The sequence below is a fragment of the Rhineura floridana genome, chromosome 18, assembly GCF_030035675.1.
Source record: "Rhineura floridana isolate rRhiFlo1 chromosome 18, rRhiFlo1.hap2, whole genome shotgun sequence".
NCBI classification, from domain to species: Eukaryota; Metazoa; Chordata; class Lepidosauria; order Squamata; family Rhineuridae; genus Rhineura; species Rhineura floridana.
In genome coordinates this window covers 6,482,370-6,500,721 of record NC_084497.1, presented here as the reverse complement: position 1 = coordinate 6,500,721, position 18,352 = coordinate 6,482,370, and the positions used below count along the sequence as shown (strand labels likewise).

General features: G+C 49.4%; 1 protein-coding gene across 2 annotated transcripts; it reads right to left on the bottom strand.

Moving 5' to 3' along the window:
* Positions 1-356: 356 nt before the first annotated feature.
* THOP1 (thimet oligopeptidase 1) lies at positions 357-17,554 on the bottom strand. 2 transcript variants are annotated; one of them, XM_061601110.1, is made up of 13 exons: positions 17,372-17,554; positions 14,879-15,118; positions 14,105-14,253; positions 11,277-11,384; positions 9,981-10,083; positions 8,799-8,959; positions 7,657-7,792; positions 6,668-7,034; positions 4,810-5,011; positions 3,329-3,515; positions 2,777-2,905; positions 2,081-2,217; positions 357-1,871 (listed from the first exon to the last, which is right to left on the bottom strand). In XM_061601110.1, the coding sequence occupies exons 1-13, from the start codon at positions 17,385-17,387 to the stop codon at positions 1,713-1,715; spliced, it is 2,094 nt and encodes a 697-aa protein (XP_061457094.1). In that variant the 5' UTR covers positions 17,388-17,554; the 3' UTR covers positions 357-1,712. The 2 variants fall into 2 exon arrangements, with proteins under 2 accessions (XP_061457094.1, XP_061457095.1); XM_061601111.1 differs by having other exon boundaries at positions 14,879-15,082; positions 17,372-17,543.
* Positions 17,555-18,352: the final 798 nt, after the last annotated feature.

Below are 18,352 nucleotides of genomic sequence, written 5' to 3'. Positions count from 1 at the left end.
TGCCTGATACCGAGTCAGTCTAGCTCAGTATTGTCTGCACTGACTGGCAGCTGCTCTTCAGGTTTCTCCCAGCCCTGCCTAGAGATGCCATTGGGGATTGGACCAGGGACTTTTTTACACGCAGAGCAGATGCTCTAGCACTGGCATGTGGCCCTTGGGAGGTTGCCCAGAAGGGAATCCGGCCCTTGGGCTAAAAAAGGTTCCCCACCCTGGTTTAAAGCCTGTCTGGTATTCCTTCTCTTCTCCCTCCCCAGCCCAGCGAGTCACACCAAAGATAATGCTGGTTTGGGAGTTCACTCACTCACACACACACACACACTCCAACAGCATACAGGATGCAAGATCCACTTCCCGAATCAAAATTTCAAAAACTTTATTTGTAGTGTTTGCCGTCAAATCTAAAATCCGGCCGTCGTCGACAAGAAGGGAGTTGTGGGGGCACACAACAACTTTTGATTAACCTCAAGGTATCCTGGAGAGGTCACAATCTGTTTTAGATGCGGTGTAAAAATGAGGGGGGCAGGGGAGGGGAGGAGGAGATCGCCGCTCCATGGAGTGGTCAGCAAAACTGGGGCAGAGCAGAGAGACCTGCCAAGATCTCAGCAGAGACTCTGAAGGATCTTGCCCATGTGAGTCACCCTTCCCTGCCTTTTTTTTACTAAACCACTTCACTCAGTAAAGGTTTCCCTTCATCCTTAAAAACTTCAAAATCTTGAAACTTTGCTGCAACCAGGAAGGTTTGAGAGCGAGACTGCAGCTTCCAGAGTGGCGATAGGATCTAACTGAAACAGAAGGGGGTCCTGCCATCCTCCGAGGGAGGGGGAATCCTGCCCTCTTAAGCATCTGATGGGTATGTGTCCTACTGTACTAAGCCTCTGGGGGACGGAGTCAACTGTGGTTTGCTCCCCCCAAGCACATACACCACGAAAAGAAGCACCTCAAACCCACAGGAAGAGAGTGGCACCAACTATAAAGAACCTTTGTGTGATCCAGAACAATATTTTAAAAACAACCACAGGGTGATGTCAGTAGCCAAGCTGGAAGCCAGGCCATCCCCCCAGGATCTGATGAATCCAGACTTGGGAAGCCATTTGCGAACCCAAGGCATCCTGAATGAGCGTGGCCTCGCTGCTGACCAGCGATCTGGATTACAAATTAAGAAGGTGCAAATCCCAACCACGCTCTCTCCTGTTTCCTAGCCACTTTCGAGGTGGGAACTAATTCCAAGGGCTGTGCTCTCAACTGAAGCCCACTCTTTTCAATGTGTACTCTAAGATTTCGTTGGACACCACCCTAAGTTTGGAAAGAGTCACTGCCTTCTTAAGAAACCGTTTCTGAAAGGAATCCGTAAAATCACAGCCCAATTATAGCTTCGTTTTCCTTTTTCTAAAAACTAATTTTCCCCTTCTCTGCACCCAGAAAAACCAAATATATTATAGACATTTATTTCCTGCTGGTCTCACCAAGCTTGGGCCCGGGAGGGGTGTGTGTGGAGGGGGAAGTATATAGAGGACATAAGAAATTCAGCAATAACACCCTTCCCCACACACACACCCCCCCCAAAACCTCCTCTCCTGTCTCATGCCCTTTTCAAGACTAGTTCTGCAAAGGGATCTGGCAGCCCCCAGGCAAGGGATTCAGGACCCAAGAACGACCACTGGGAGCGCAGACGAGTCGGGTGGGCAGGAGGAGGACGACCACCAACGGACAGTTCAGCAAGCTGAAGGGAGACTGCTGGGCTCTACGGCTAACCCTTTGCTGGCCAGGAAGGCATCCTGCTTGGGGTTCCTGCCGAGAAACTTGAGCAGCATGTCGGAGGCGTTGAGGGAGCCCCCAGGGCGGAGGATGCAATTCCGGTAGTCTATCCCCACCTGCAAAAGAGGGAGGCAGAAGCTTGGATCAGAGATCCTGACCTGTACCAGCCCGTTCAGGGCAGGCAAAATGTCTGCACAACCGTTTTTCAGCCTCTCCTGCTGAAATAGTCGAGTTGGAAGGGGCCTATAAGGCCATCAAGTCCAAGCCCCCTGCTCAATGCAGCAATCCAAATCAAAGCATGACGAGAGAGGGGATGCTCCCATACCTTAGGGTTCATGATTCCTTCCCGCTTGAACCGTGTGTAGAACATGTCCATGGAGTAGACCTCGCTCCAGAGGTAGCCGTAATACTGGGCATCGTAGCCTCCTGCCAAGTGGCCAAACGTGGCTGGCATGTTTGTACCTTGCAAACGGGCAACAGGAAGGAAACGTCAAAGAGTTTCTGCGGGGTCCTGCCCTGGCTGGTGGAGAGCGGGTGTGCGAAGAACTCTCCATGCGGGAACTCTCTAATTAGACTACCGCAATCTGCTCTGCGTGGGGCGGCCCTTGGAGATGGTTTAAGGAGCTTCCGCCCAGATGGAATGTCACTGACTGGCACAACACGGCACAAGCCTCTTATGTGGATTGTAAGCCACCTGCACCTCTTGCCAGTTGGCTTTCGAAGTCCAGCTGAAGGTGCCTATTTGAGGCCTTGAAAGAGCAGCCCAAATGATGCCCCTTGCTTCCTCCTGGCGGGGGTCAACACTTGAGAAGTCTGGATGCCCCATTCAGAGCCCAGTTCCTGCCTTCATTTACCCTGTCATGATGGTTGCCAGCCCCAAGGGGCATCTTCTCCCATATATTTTCACCTCCCCCACCCCCGGGTACAAGGCAGCTATAAACAATTGCTTGTGGTAGCAGGAAGGGACGAAACAGAGAAGTGGGCCCCGTGGGGCCAGTCTGAAGCCTCCTGTGCCCGTTACCTGGGGTCGCAGGGACACCCAAGATCTTGTCGCACTGCCGGGTGTACTCCTCCACAGGGTCGGCGTTCGTTTGCGTGTGCAAGGCCTGGTCCACCTTCGCCAGAACGATCTGCCGCAAGTTGAATAGCCCTGAGGAGCGAGGGGGAAAATGAGCTCTCTGACAGAGTGATCTCTCACACTCTGGAACATCATAAGAACAGGCTCTAAAACGTAATGTATGATTACGTTTAACGCACAGTAACATAAAACATCCTTAAAGACATATTAAAAGAAAACATCTTTTTAAAGAAAGCTTTAAAAGACAAGACTTTTTTTTAAAAAAAAAAGCTTTCAAAGCACGTCAAAAAGCAATTCCAACACAGGCGCAGATTTTTGCAAACGCTGATGTGGCACGCCCTTCTTATATATTCTATGAAAGGGCAGTTCGTTAATTAGGCATCGATTATTAATTAATTAATTAACTTAATCATTAATGATTGATTATACCATTTTTTATTTTAAAAAATAGGTAAAATTCACACACGCGTCCCCCGCCACCATACAACTTCCAACCTGTGTTCGCCTGGCGAGATTTGATGAGCTTCTCCAGGAGATCGTCTGGGATGGGGCTGCCGGTTTTGTAGTGCTTGGACATGCGCAGGAGAGGCGCCTTCTCCCACACCCAGTTCTCCAGCATCTGGGATGGGGCCTCCACAAAGTCCCGCTCCACGTGGGTCCCGCTGAACATGGCAAAATCAGCCTGTGGGGAGGCCAGAAAAACAAGACGATGCTCCTAAGCTGGAAAAACAAGGGGCTGGATCTCCATTGCTGGGTGTACCCGTTGGGTAGGGGAGTGGAGAGAACGTCACACACTGCCTTATACTGAGCAAAGCCAATGGTCCATTTAGCTCAGCACTGTCTGCACAGACTGGCAGCGGCTCCCCTGGCAGCGGCCCTATCTGGAGATGCCGCTGGGAGTTGACACTGGGACCTCTGGCATGCAAAGCAGGGCTCCAGCCATTCTTCTAAAAAAAAAAAAAGATTCTAGTCCTCATGGTTCTGAATCAGGAACATAGGAAGGTGCCTTGGACCCTGGGTCCATCTAGCTCAGGGCTGTTTGCGCTGATCGGCAGCAGCTCTCCAGGGTTTCAAACGGGACCCGCCCAGGCCTACCCGGAGGTGGCAGCGATTGGGCCTGGGCCCCTTCTGCACGCAATGCATTTGCTCTGCCCAGTGAGTTATGGCCCTTCGCCTAAAAATAAAGTAAGATCCCAGTCCTCAGCGTTCTGAATAAAGGGCTGATTTCAAGAGGGACAGAGAAACGTATCTCATTATTTATTTATCGAATTTATATCCCGCTCTTCTTCTTCCTTATACCCTGCCTGGAGATGCTATTTGGGGATTGAGTCTGAGACCTTCTGCATGCAAAGCAGGCGTTCTACCCACTGACGTACGGCCCTTTCCTTAAAAATCAAGCAAGGTCCCAGTCCTCGTGATTCTGAATACAGGGCTAAAGGAAAGCGTCTTACAGCGAGTCAGACCATTTGCCCATCTAACTCGGGATCATTTGCACCGACTGGCAGCTGCTCTCCAGGATTTGCATGCAAAGCAGGCTCTACCTGCTGAGTTACGGCCTGTCCCCTTCTCTCAGGGTGCTTGCAGGGACAGAGTTCCCCACCCACTCACTATAGGCAAGAGACAAAAGTGACTGGCAGCCCAACTGGACAATTTCGTGCCCAAGGCAGCGTTCATATGCTAAAATGGAATAAGAGTTTCCACATGGAGCTGCTGTGATGCTGAAGCAACACACACACACACACAGCCAGGGGTTGCACCCGGGACCTTCTGCATGCAAAGTGGGGGCTTCACCCACCGACCTATGACCTTCCCCCAGAGCAGCACGCTCATCTGCTAGCATGCAACTCGTCAAGCATATTCAAAACCAGGCTCTCGCTTTTGCACGCACCCTTCCTCCGGGCTCTTGGCCGTCCCCCACCCACCGCCCTGCAAATGCCCCAGGCTGTTAGAGGTTGGCATCTGCCCTGGCCCCCCACCTGAGAACAAAGCTGGTGCATCACGTGGCCGAACTCGTGGAAGTACGTCTCCACCTCATCGTGCTGCAGCAAGGAAGGCGCGTCCAGCGTCGGCTTGGTGAAATTCGCCACCATGGCGGCCACAGAGATCTGCCGGCTGCCGTCCGCCAGCAAGCAGCCGGGCTGGAGTCCAAAGCAGGCGGCGTGGCTGTATTTTCCCTCTCTGGGGGGCGGGGGGGGGGCAGGGGTTTGCAAAAAGTAACACCGTCAGAAACTGCCAGCTATGGATGAAGAAACTCAAGGCTTTCAGCGAGGTTCAGAGCAGGTAGAGAAGAATTTCTCTCCCCCCCACCCCCCCAAAAAAACCCAATAAGAATTTGAGAAGTTTTTTTTTTTTTTTTTAATGGCAGTGAAATCAACGATTGCCCGTTTTTGGAAGGAGCTTTGAAAGCATATTTCCAGCTTTGGCTGAAAAGTTGACAAAGAAACTGAAGTTGGTTAGAGAAGAGAGAGAGAGTTTTGAGTCAGAATGGCTTGATTTTATTGCTTGCTTGAAATCCCGCCGTTCCTCTCCAGCAACAGCCCACGGCAGCCCACGGCAGCCCACAAAAGCACCCAAGAAGCTTCGAAACATCACACAAACTTCAAAATACATTAAAAAGCAATTCCGACAGACACAGACTGGGATAAGGTTTCTACTCAAAAGGCTTGTAAGCTCGATTTAGTAATGAACGTAAGCAAGAGTGCTATTTATTTATTTATCTAACAAACAGATTTGCACGCGGCTACTGCATTTAAAACAAAAACAACCATCAAAGCAGTCTACAACAAACAAAAACCATACAGTAAAAGCCATTTTTAAAAATACAGTAAAAACAAAGGTCAGCTACTGCAAAAAGGCAACTTATTAATTGCCTGCATAAGACTGGCGGCAACAGATAGTATTTATTTATAACCAATGATGTAATGCTGCCGTCTCAGAATCAGACTTTGTGGAACTGACCGCGGCTGATCTATGCTGCAGCAACATTAAGGATCATAGCGGCACCTCGAAGTGGTCGTACCGCACAAGGAACCTTCTGCACGCAAAACAGGTGCTCTGCCATTGAGCTAAGGTTTCTGGTCCTCATGGCTCTGGATAACGGGCTGAACTACAAGCATGCTTTATTCCGAGTCAGACCCTTGTGGTCCATCTAGCCCAGTGCTGTCTACATTGACTGGCAGCAGCTATCCAAGGAATCATTGGGGATTGGACCGGGGATCTTTCTGTTGGAATATGTGGTTCAACTCCAACTTGTGGGTTGAGGCTGCTTGGGGTTAAAAAGGGTAGCTAGAGAGGAGACCTCCTGGTTGCTAGGCTAATACTTATCCTTTGATCTCCTGCTGACTCTCCCTTCCTGCTAGACTGATATGCTCAGGATGTTGACCACATCTCCTTCCTTTCTTCTTCTTTTGAGAGGGAGAGCAGACATATTCTCTTTGTCTCTCCCTCTCCTCCAAGCATGAGGGCAAACACTAGGCTTAGTGTTTGCACCTCCAACTTAGCTAGTTAGCTAGATGTAGGACTCTTTCCTATCAAGTATGTCCTTCCAGAATAAAGTAGTTATTCCTTATTTTAAAGCTTAAAGTCTCCGTCTGACTAATTTGCAGGGAAGGTGTAATATTTAGCAAAGATTCAAACACGCATAAAGGCTCACTCGGTCTCTCCGTTCTCAGTTTCGCCACTCTGCGACACTTTCTGCTTGCAGATGCTCTACCCAATGAGCTACGGCCTGTCCATCAGCTGCTCGCTACCAAGTGTTGATGAATAAGAAGATCCAGCCCTGCCTGCGCCCGGGCCCTCCCAACCCTGGTCTGCCACTCTCCGCCAGAGACTCACCGCGGGTAAAGGTCCAGGTAGAATTTGCCAATGGTCTCCCCCGAGGCGGCGTCTTTGACGGTATAGAGCTGGACATCCTTGTGCCACACCTGGGCGCCCTTCTCTAGGTGGAAAGTCAGCTCCAGCAGCTCCTGGTAGATCTCCAGCAAGCCGGCCGTCACCACCTCCATGGGGAAATATTCTTTCAGCAAGTTCTGGTCCACACTGTACTGGCTCTCCTCAACTTGGTTCATGTAGTAGCGCATGTCCCAGGCATTGATGCGCTTGTCGAAAGGCAGCCGGCGCTTCTCACACTCCTTTTGCTTCAGGTCGAGGATCGTGGCCCGCTCCTTCTCTCCCAGGGGCTGCAGTTTGGTGGCCAACTCGTCTGCAAGACACAAGAGGCTGGCGGATAATGATAATAACAACAACAACCACCATCATCATATTTTTATCGTCCACCTCTCACCTGGAGTGAAGGTCCTGAGGCGGATTACAAAACTTAAAAATACAAGATATACTTAACAACCATACAGAAATCTAAAGGCACAAAACATACTTAAAAATCCATAAAATCCTTAACAACGTCAGAACACAGGGCGAGAAACTTAGCTGAATGCTCAAATCAAAAGGATATGGATTGGGGCAATGGCCACTGCCCTGGATGGCTTTAAAGGGGGCGAGACAAATCCATGGAGTTGCCCGCCCTATTTTGGGGGATCCTTATTTTAAATTGTTTTTAAGGATGCGTCTTAGATAGGGGTAACCTGCCCTGGGATCTAACACAGATGGCGATTAGTCATGGGAATTCAATGCAGCCTCCAACTTCAGGAGTAATCTATCTCAGAACAACCCGTTCCTGGGGACAGAGAACAGGGGAGAGCCATGCCTGTGTGGCCCCTACTGGGGACATCTGCTAGGTTAGACGGCTGCAGCCAGGCTCTGCTTATTTCTTTAGACAAGGGTGGGCCGGCATGCGAATCCCTCCCAAATCCCTCAAAGCGCATTACTTAGAAAAGTCGCGACTGTCGTGCAATTCTTGGCCATGTTCATCTCCAGTACGAAGTCAGCGTGCGTCTCGAAGCCCAGGAGGGCGGATTTCTGGGCCCGCAGATCCACCAGCTCCTTCAGGATGAGGCAGTTCTCCTGCGAGGGTAGAGAGAGTTCAGCCACCGGATGAACCCCCAGAAAAAATTGGAGCCCAGGGCGGCAAAGAAGAAACAAAACACTTAAAAACATCTTTAAAACATCTGAAAAACAAAACATCTTAATGAGCATCTTAAAAACTATCCCAACCCAGACTGGGATAAGGTCTCTACTTAAAATATATACCAAAACAGGCATTCCTGCAGCACTTTTCTGTACTGCTTTTTTAAACATATGGCAACAAGGGAGAGGGCCTTCTCAGCGGTGGCCCCCAAATTATGGAATGATCTTATTGACGAGGTGCGCCTGGCGCCACCACTGTTATCTTTTCGGCGCCAGGTTAACACTTTCCTCTTCTCCCAGGCATTTTAGCATGTGTTTTTTAAATTGTTTTTAAAAAATGTGTTTTTAAATTTGTATACAGTAGGGCCCCGCTTTACGGCGTTCTGCTAATGCGGCGGCTTTCAATCAGGGGAAATTCCCCGTTTTAAAGCCGATTTTGCGGCATTTACGCGCCGCGCGGCCCATTAAAGTCAATGGGTTCCACTTTACAGCGATTTCCGCTTTACGGCAGGGGCCTGGTCCCTAACCCGCCGTATAAGCGGGGCCCTACTGTATTTGTTTTTAATGTTTCAATTGTTGTAAACTGCCCAGAGAGCCTCGGCTATGGGGCGGTATACAAATGTTATAAATAAATAAATATGAGTTTTTGGCACTAAAACAAAACCACTCGATCGCTTAAGCCAGCAGGGCTATCCTGCATTTTCATCGCTACAAAAATAAGCAGTCCGTTCCCAACCCCTGACATTCTGAATTCCTTTTATACATAATACTTAAAAAAAAAAAAAAGCCCTATTTGCCTAACTCCCTTCGGCAGTTTCCTCTGCTCCTTAGCAGGCATTTAATGTAAATCAGATCTAACCATTCCCAGGTTTTTCTAGTTATATCTAGTTCTGCTGGTTTACAAAACACCCACAGACACACACGTGCGAGCGTACACATTTACCTCCTTGCACCTGGAGTTGAATTTGTCCTCCATCTGTCTCCTGGTCTCAGGGACGTGGCACTTCTTCATCAGGGGGAAATAATGGGGATACTTCAAGGTGACCTTCAGCTTCCCATCTTCTGTCTTCTCCAGGGAACTCAAGAAGTCCTCAGGGAGCCCTCCTAGAAGGAAGGGAGAACCAAGGCGGTGGAGTGGAACTCGCATCACTGGGAGCAACCACAACATCTCCAGACCCAGGGCTGTAAGCTCAGCGGCCGAGTACGTGCTTTGCGGAGGACTAGAATCTTTAAATCTTGAAGGACTAGAGCTCATCGGGCAGGGCACCTGCTTTGCGCACAGAAGGTCCTCAGCATCTCCAGGTAGAGCTGCCTTGAACGTTGGAGACCTGCTGCCGGTCAGTGTAGACAGCACTGAGCTAGATGGAATGGTGCTCTGTGAGGATGAGGCAGACTATTTAACTCAGCTCTTTATTCAGGGCTGGAAGAGGAAAGGCCACAGCCCAGTAGTAGGGCAGGTGCATGGCATGCAGAAGGTCCCAGGTGCGTCACGGTGCAGCTGGAGATGACCGATTGCTGCATGAAATCCCCAAGAGTTGCTGCCAGCCAGAGTAGATCAGGTGTGGGGAACCTCTGGCCCTCCAGATGTTACTGAACGCCAACTCCCATCGTCCCTGGCCACTGACCACGCTTAATGGGGCAACGTTAGGACGGGCAGAGGTTTCCCACCCGTGACATATGACGGTCCAGTGCTAGATGGCCCACTGGGCCTGACTCTTCCCAAAAGCACTGGGCCACATACTTTTGCCCTGTCTGCTTTCGGTTTTGTATTTGTGCGTTTCCCAATTCAGCAAAGGCAGTTGCTCCCCACCCCAGATGAACCGCAATCCACATATTCCTAGTTTTCATTTAAAAAAACACATTTCTAGCATTTGCAGAACTTGAAATAAGAGGCAAAATGTACAGGCACTGTAATCGCGATTTCTTGCGAGAAACTAGCCTGCTTCCCCCACTTCAACTTATCATAGAATCACAAACTAGTAGAGTTGGAAGGGGCCTGTAAGGCCATCAGGTCCATCCCCCTGCTCAATGCAGGAATCCAAATCAAAGCATTCGGTTTTATCCCCCCCCCCCAAAAAAATTCCAGCCAACATCCACGACCTGCCCCCCAACTTCTCTCTCTTACCCAGCTCTTCCCGGGTGAACGGCAAGAAGGTCGTGTCTTCGTTGAGGTTTTTGTTGAAGTCGATGCAAAGCAAACTCAGCTTTTTCTTAATGGCTTTGATTTTCTAAAGAGAGAGAAAAACGGGCTGAAAGAGGAAAAGCATCCCCGGCAGAGTCAGCCACTTTCTCCCCGCCTCGGCTGGCTCCGATTTGCAAAGCCGCCACCATGCGCATCCCGGCTCTTGACCCCACTGTCATTTAAAAGATTTATTTCCACAATTATTGGTTAAAAAAGAGAGAATGATCCAGAGCAGGGGTGCTTGTTCTGTGGGACAGCCTCTAACTAACTCAGACCAGGAGAGCCGTACAGCGGCTGGGTCAGGCCAAAGGGGGCCTGTTTCGGCCAGCATCCTGGGAAAACCAGGTGCCCTGAAGCACTGAAGTTGACTGAGCACAACTCAGCAGAAACTCTCCCCTTCCGAATACCCTTCCCAGCAACTGGTATTTGGAATCACGCTGCTTCCGGCTAGTAGCCATCAATGACCGTAACCTCCGTGAATTCTTCTAACCCCCTTTCGAAGCTGTCCAAGTTGGGGGCCAACCCTGCCTCTTGGGGGAGCGAATTGTTTTAACTCCGCACTGTGTGAAGACTTTTTTGCCTGTCCTGAATCTTCCAATGTTCACTTGCGTCGAAGGTCCCTGAAAATCCATGAAAATGGAATAATGGACTGCCTTCAAGTCGATCCCGACTTATGAAGAGGGTTTTCATGGTAAGCGGTATTCAGAGGGGGTTTACCATTGCCTCCCTCTGCGGCTGAGAGGTAGCGACAGGCCCAAGGTCACCCAGGGAGCTTCATGGCTGTGTGGGGATTTGAACCCTGATCTCCCAGGTCCTAGTCCAACACTCTAACCACTACGCCACACTGGCTCTCTTAGTGTTACAACTGAGGGAGAAAAACTTCTCTGTCCACATTCTCCACGCCGTGCATCATTTTATACACCTCTATTGTGCCTCTTCTTACTCGCATTTTCCCCAAAGTAAAAAGCCCCAGGTGTTGTCAACTTTCAGCGGAGTGAAGTTCCCTCCAGCCCCGCTGAGATCATTTCGCTCGGCTCAGCCCATCGACAATTCTCTCAGCGTTTGAACCTCACCCTCCTGCCCTTTGCTTTTAAGGCCTGAAGGAGCCCACAAAAGGGCTGCTGATTTGAGCCTCTGCCCACCCTTGGAACGGGGAGGGGCAAATATCCCACCGCCCCCCCATGGCCTTTTCAAGCGCAATCCCGCCAGTAGGAGTCCGGAAGCCAAGAAATCTCTCACCTCCTGAGTCTCCTTGGGGAGGTGGAGGCCACTCCGTCTGCCCAGTTTGATCAGCCTCTCCAAGTACCTCTTTGCTTCCGGCTTCAAAGAGGTATTTTCCAACTTTTCCTAGGGGGGAAAAACCCAAAAGCAAATCAAAGAAACCATTTCCCAAAGCAGATCTGGGGTTTTTTTTTCCCCAGCTGTGCAGTAGACAGGCTGGAAACTTCTCATCTAAACCAGCCTCAAACTTGCCTTGCTGACCTCCCATTTACCTGGCCAAGCTACTGAGCTTTTGCAAGGTAGCAGATGAGCTCTTGCAAAGCTTATTGGGGCAAGGCGGCATCAGGATGCTGATGACACTTAGCTCTATTAAACGTCTGGCTCAGGAGAGGCTGTGCAAGCCCTGGACAGGGCCGCTCTCCTTCTGCAGGGGCAGGTACACACTTTGACTGCTTCGATCTATGTAACTGGCACTTTTACAAGTCCATATAATGTTCATTCCACACTTGCAAGGAATCAATCTTTTGGCGTGGAAGCATCTAATCTCTGGGACTCCCTGCCAGTTAATAACTGGGCAGCTGCTTTCGTTACACTGTTTTTGACGCCTGCTTGTTAAAGACTTTGCTTCCAAGTCCCCTTACCATCCTGGTCACTCTCTGGACATGCTCAATGTCTTTCTTAAAATGTCCTGTGTCTAGGACCGGACACAGAACTCTGGATGTGGCCTGACTAGTGCAGGGGAAGAGGAGAAGAATGACTCCCCGTGCTTAGGATTCTTAAGGCTCTGGTTAAAGCAGCCAGGGATTGGCTTGGCTTTTTTAGCAGATGCGTCACACTCCTGGCTGGTGTTCAGCTTATGCTCCATTAAGACACATGCATCCCTTTCACATGGACAGTGTCCGAGGTTGAAGAACCGATTTAAAAGCCAAGGAATTGCTTGCCCTTTGGATTAACATCATCATCATCAACAATTATTGTTTAAATTTGTTACCTGCCCTTCCCCCGAAGATCCCAGGGCAGATTACAACACTATAAAATACATCATTAAAAACACATCATAAAAAACTGTTGGAAACAATTTAAAACCACAGTAAAACAGCATTTCTCTACAATATATGTTGAACAGTTCAAGGCACAGTTCAGCAAGTTGCACAGCACACTGCATCCTGACCCATGCCCTTTGTATTTCTGCGCCAGTGCACTCAGCCGCACATGCGGTAGGGACAAGGTACACCTATTTCCCCCACTCTGAGATTTCACATCTCTGGGACTCAGGAAGGGAAATGAAACACAAAGAATGATGACCCTCCCATCAGCTCCTCCTGCCAAGGGTAGCCAATGAGATGCCCTCCAGATGCTCCGCCTGTGCTTGCCTCTAGACGAGCTCTCGTCTCAGAGGAAGCTTTTTCAGTTTTAAAACCAATATGTGCCATTTCTATCGTGCCGCTGCGAGTGTTCAAAGTCTCCTGTGAATGTTAGCTTTGTAACTCTTGCGGCCAATGATAAAGAGCTCCAGTTTGGGTGACAAATCCGTGGGCCACAGTGCAGGCGATCACCCCAGAAACTGTGGAACAGAACGAAAGAAAACGTTGGTCAAGAGTCTCTGCTTTGTGATGGAAATAGGCCTGGATGCCTGTTTGGAGGACAGAAGCATTTCTCTGCTTGCAGGGTGTGAGAAGCGGAACTGCCCGAGTTGGGCTAAGACAACGCACGTGGGTGAAGAAGGCAGACGATTCGTTACCTCATGCAGCTAGCAGTGTTGAGTTTCCTTTGTGAGCATCCCTGTACGGCTTGGAATCACGTCAACCCCGAAAACAATGGAAAACTGTTTCTGACCAGCAATTTGCCAATACAGAACCAATTTTAGCTGTGAGCGAGGGGCAAGTTTAAAAGGAGCCAATCAGCAACCAGGAAAAGGCTTCTGGGATGTTGGGAACCAAAGAGAAATGGCACTTTCCTCTTTGGACTCTATCTTAGCCTCAAATCTTTACTATGCAAGCAGGTTTTTCTGATGTCTTTTTGTGTTATAATTCACCCCTTCTCTGGAAGACACATACATAAGAAAACCTTGCCTTTAGATTCCATTCTTGCTGCTTGCAATAATTTTACAGCTCTAATTATTTTGTTCCTTGGATTGATGTCTAAGTACATTCCTGGAATGTCACTCTGGTCTGGTAGCTATGCTCTTCATTTAACTAAAGGCCATGCAGGTAGAGGGCTGGTGGAGTTTAGGTGGGCCAATGTAGGATTCAGCAATACTTAAGCTGTACTTAATGTTAGCCTTGCATATTGTTCTTGCTTTAAGTTGGATTCCTTCACTAAGCAGGGGGTTGGACTAGATGGCCTTATAGGCCCCTTCCAACTCTCCGATTCTATGATTCTTTTGAGTAGCATTCAATTTATAAGTTGCGCTGCATATTCCTATTCTGTTTTACTTTCCCCTATAATTGTTATTTGCCTGTACTGCTGCTTATTTTTCCCTTCCCCAAGATTCAGTCGCGTATAATGTGCTGTTGGATTTGTTTGATCTTATTACGCTCATGTCTTTCACAAACGACATGCTTTCACTGGTCTCCTTTTGATGTACTTAAAAATAAATATTTCCAAACAGGTTGTAGCTTCTTGAGCCTTGTCTGATCACCACCCTTTCATCCATCAGGGGCAATTTAAGAAACTCATTCTCAGCCAGCGCAATAAATTAGGTCAAGCGTTATTACCTTACGGGTGAAGGGCGAGGCTGACTCTTAACAGAGCAGCGACTCAAAGTGGGGTTTCCTGACTCACAACCTACGCTCTGCACTGCTACAGCAGTCTGGTTGCCTCTCTCCCTCCTCCTCATCACTAACCTGGAGCCAGATGATCCGCTGATAGACATCCCACCTCATACTCATCTCCACGTCAAACTCCGAGAGTTTCTTGTCGGCATCTGTGCTCGCTGTGCGGACGTCCTTGCATGGGGATACATGCTGAGGGAAATCCAGCATGTTCCTCTGAACTGGAAGGAAAAGGATCCATAACCGTGAACCACCTCACCCCATATAGCCCTGCCTGGAAAATACGTCCCTCAGATGGGGCACTGCAAAGAGTACCTAGGTAAATGTGCACTGGATTGCAGCCTTATTTTGTCCTAGTAACCAGGCTTTTAGCATTGCAGCTCCAGCCCTCTGGAATCAGTGCCCAGCCGAAATGAAGACAGGCGCCCACCATCATACCATTTAGGGACACATACGGAAGGCGTTTTTGTTTCGGAAGGCTTTCCCTGAGGGTGGTGACCCAGATATTGATGGAACATTAATTGCACATAGGTCAAAATAGTTTTATGTTATTTTTAGAATTTGCACTATCTGTATTTTATCTGATTTTTAATCTTGTTGCGCGCCGGCTGGGCAGCCCCAAGCTGTGAAGCTGTTCACAAGTTGGTAAAATAAACACATAAATAAATCCTGGAGGCCCAGTCAACCAATCAAAATAAAATAAGTAGATAATACGCTGTGCCAGGTAGGCTACCTTGAGCCTGATCTTGCTACCAGGCTCTCCTTTTGTTCTGCCTCCCAAAAGCAGCTCCTTTGAATTCACCCGACCGGATAAACAATCACGGGGTGTGAAGCACCTTCACTCACCTGTGTACTCCACCTCTGCCACAGCCAAAGCCTTCAGGGTGTTCTCGTAGGAGACATCGCCCTGTGCCAGGGCCCCCACAGCATCGTACACCTGCTTGGTCTTCTTGATAAGCTCAGCGGTGCCACTCTGGATCTGCTGCGCCGTCAAGTCCCACCGCAGGCGGTTGGCAAAGCACGGGTGAGGCGAAGCCTCCGTGTTGCTGTCTGAACAGGTAAGACCAGAAAAGGGATATGAAGCAGCTGGGAGGCGTCCAAAAAAGAAAAGAAAAAAAGCCTTCTGTTCTGTATGCAAGCACAATCCACTTTTTGCGGCCGTGTTAAAAATTTCTCCATGTTTTTGAATGCAAAATAAAAATTAGAGACTTTCCCCTTCTGTCTCTGCTTTTTAATGTTTGAGACAACTTTTCTTTTCAGGATCTCCACTGCGAAGGCTCAGTGGAAGATCCCACACAGAAACCGGCTTCTGAATCAACCTCTATTCCCACTTATTGCTATAAACGGATTTTATCCATTTGTACTCTATCTTGAACGCCACTTTGAGACTTTTTTTGTGTGTAAAGCAACAAGTGCAATAAATAAATAAATAGACTAAAGGGCCCTCCAGGCTCGCCGTGCGTATTTGCATATGTGCATTGCAGATGTAGTTCTCCAACATACACTGGCAATTGTACATTGGTGGTGGATTTATACTGGGCTGTCCACACATCATTCTGCTTTATCAGTTGTTCTACAAAGTCTCCACAATGTCATCGCATGACTGCTGTCTGGAGGGGCACTCCTACACTACAGCGCAACAAACAGCAGGCCAAAAATTAAACCGGAGCATCAGTAGTGTGAAAAGTCACAGGATTTCCGCAGGAAGTTATGGGACATGTGTCATCTTGAGTGCTGCATCCAGTTCTGGACACCGCACTTTAAGTAGGATGCAGACAAACTGGAAGAACTTCAGAGGAGGGCTGGAAGCAAAGCCCTACGAGGAGAGACTGAAAGAACTGGGCATGTTTAGCCCGGAGAAGACTGAGGGGAGATATGATAGCACTCTTCAAGTACATGAAAGGTTGTCACACAGAGGAGGGCCGGGATCTCTTCTCAATCGTCCCAGAGTGCAGGACACGCAATAATGGGCTCAAGTTGCAGGAAGCCAGATTTCGACTGGACATCAGGAAAAACTTTCTAACTGTTAGAGCCATAAGACAATGGAACCAATTATCTAGAGAGGTAGTGGGCTCTCCGACACTGGAGACCTTCAAGAGGCAGCTGGACAGCCATCTGTCGGGAATGCTTTGATTTGGATTCCTGAATTGCGCAGGGGGTTGGACTCGATGGCCTTGTAGGCCCCTTCCAACTCTACTATTCTATGATTCCATGATTCAATTGGGAATGAAACAGGGATAAACCATAAGGAAACCAGGATAACTGCCCTGACAGCATCACGAGCACAAACCACGCTGAATGCTTACTAAAAAGGATTTCTGGACGGGCCAAACTGCTCAATGAGGTTTTAACTGTATGTCAGATGTTTTTTACTTGTTGTAAACCGCCCAGAGAGCTTCGGCTATGGGGCGGTATATAAATTGAATAAATAAATAAATAAAAACAGTTATGGAGGAGAGGGGAGCCACGGTTGTTGCGGCATGGCCTTGTGCCTGTTTACTCAGAAGGAAGCCCTGTTGTGCTTACTCCCAGGCAAGTGTACATCGGATTGCAGCTGACAAACCATGCAACCCAGCCTCTCTTTGGAGCAAAGGGCAAGTCAGACGCAAGCAGAGTTTTGTATCCGGACTGGCGCTAGCCTGTGGAAATGCTGGGCAGGGGAACCCTGGAATGGATGGATAAGAAATGCTCGCCCTTGGAATGGGGGATACCCACACCTGTATTTAAAAAGAGAGGCTTGCAAAAAGGGTGTGTGGCAAAAGAGGCCTGAGACTGGGGATATAACTGCTGGTGCCACAGCCCCACCTCTCTGCCCCCCTGTTCTGCAGAAATCCTCCTTGCCATTGGCACAAGCCACTGAGACGTCGCCCACCATCACCCCAGAACACCTGTGAGTCTGGCCTGGATCTCCTCTCCTCACTCTACCTGTTCCTTCGCCAGCCTCCCTCTATGGGTGCCAAATATCCAGGAAGAGAGCGTGGCGGGGGACTCCATGAGCCTTGATCCGAGTCTCATTTTCCCTGCAATGGCCACTCAAAGCAGAGAGAGAGAAAGGATGTGCCACAGCCTTGTGTACCTTAAGCAGCAGCCTAGTGGGCAGAAATGCAACCGGTGAAGCCTTTTTCTTGGGGTCTAAATCCTAGAGAGGTGGGGGGAAGCTTCACCGGAGACGTGCCTGCCTGCTTGCAAGGCTGCAACTCACAGGGGCAAGGCCGGCTGGAGGGAGGAAACCTAACAGCCCTAGACCTGACCCCCTCCCCAAATGCTTACATTCATTTTGCAGCACCATCCTCACAGTTTCTGTACACACACGCACACGGTTTTGCACACTCAGGTTACCTTTAGGAGGAGCCATCGTTTTCTGCTTTGCTTCCGATCAGCCAGACACATGGGAGGTTTGCAGAGGAAAGGGTGAGAGAAAGAGGGATTGTGGGATATGTGGGGTGGAATAGGGCGGGAGCAGTATAGTCCTGCCCACCTCTGGGGCAGGCAAGCAGGCAGGGGGAGGGGCCCTCGGGCTCAGGGGTGGGGAAATCACCTGCCTTGCATGCAGAGGGACGCATGCACCCTCCTCATTCTTTCCTATTGCACATCAAAAGCACAAGTGCAGACCCCCACCCCCGAAAAATAAAAACACGAAGCCGGTTTTGAGACGTGATGGATTTTATGGGATGGAAGTCTTGCGACTTCTGCAGTGCGTCTGCCCCAGTGACTGACTAGTGAAGCCGGCTTGCTGGAGGTTCAGTGTGCTGGCTCAGTGTGAGGCAGCTTCCTGTATAAATCTTTATTCAGAACCATGAGGACTAGAATCTTAATTTGTTTCAAGGGGAGGACCATAGCTTAGCAGGCAGAGCATCTGCTTTGCATGCAGAAGGTCCCAGGTAAAGTCCCCCATTTCCTCTGCCGGGGGGGGGGGCTGGGAGAGACTCCCCCATTTGCCTGAAATCCTGGAAACCTGCCGCTGCTGCCAGTCAGCAATTGTCTGATTCCACTTGACTGGAGGCAGCTGGACAGCCACCTGTCAGGGATGCTTTAATTTGGATTCCTGCAGTGAGTAGGGGGTTGGAGTAGATAGCCTTAAAGACCCCTTCCAACTCTACGATCAAAGCAATCAGGATCGGTTCAACTCAATAAGAATGGTTTCTCCATGGCAAACCCGGAAATCCCCTATGCACACAACGGGGTGTGCCGCTCTATTTTTTCTTAGCTCTGTAGAGTGGAACGCTAACAGACCGCGTCGAGACGTCCACTTGCGCATGCGCTGTTAGGAAGGGTTCCGTGGGCGGAGCGAGGAGACGGAGAAAGAAACAGACTTGGACG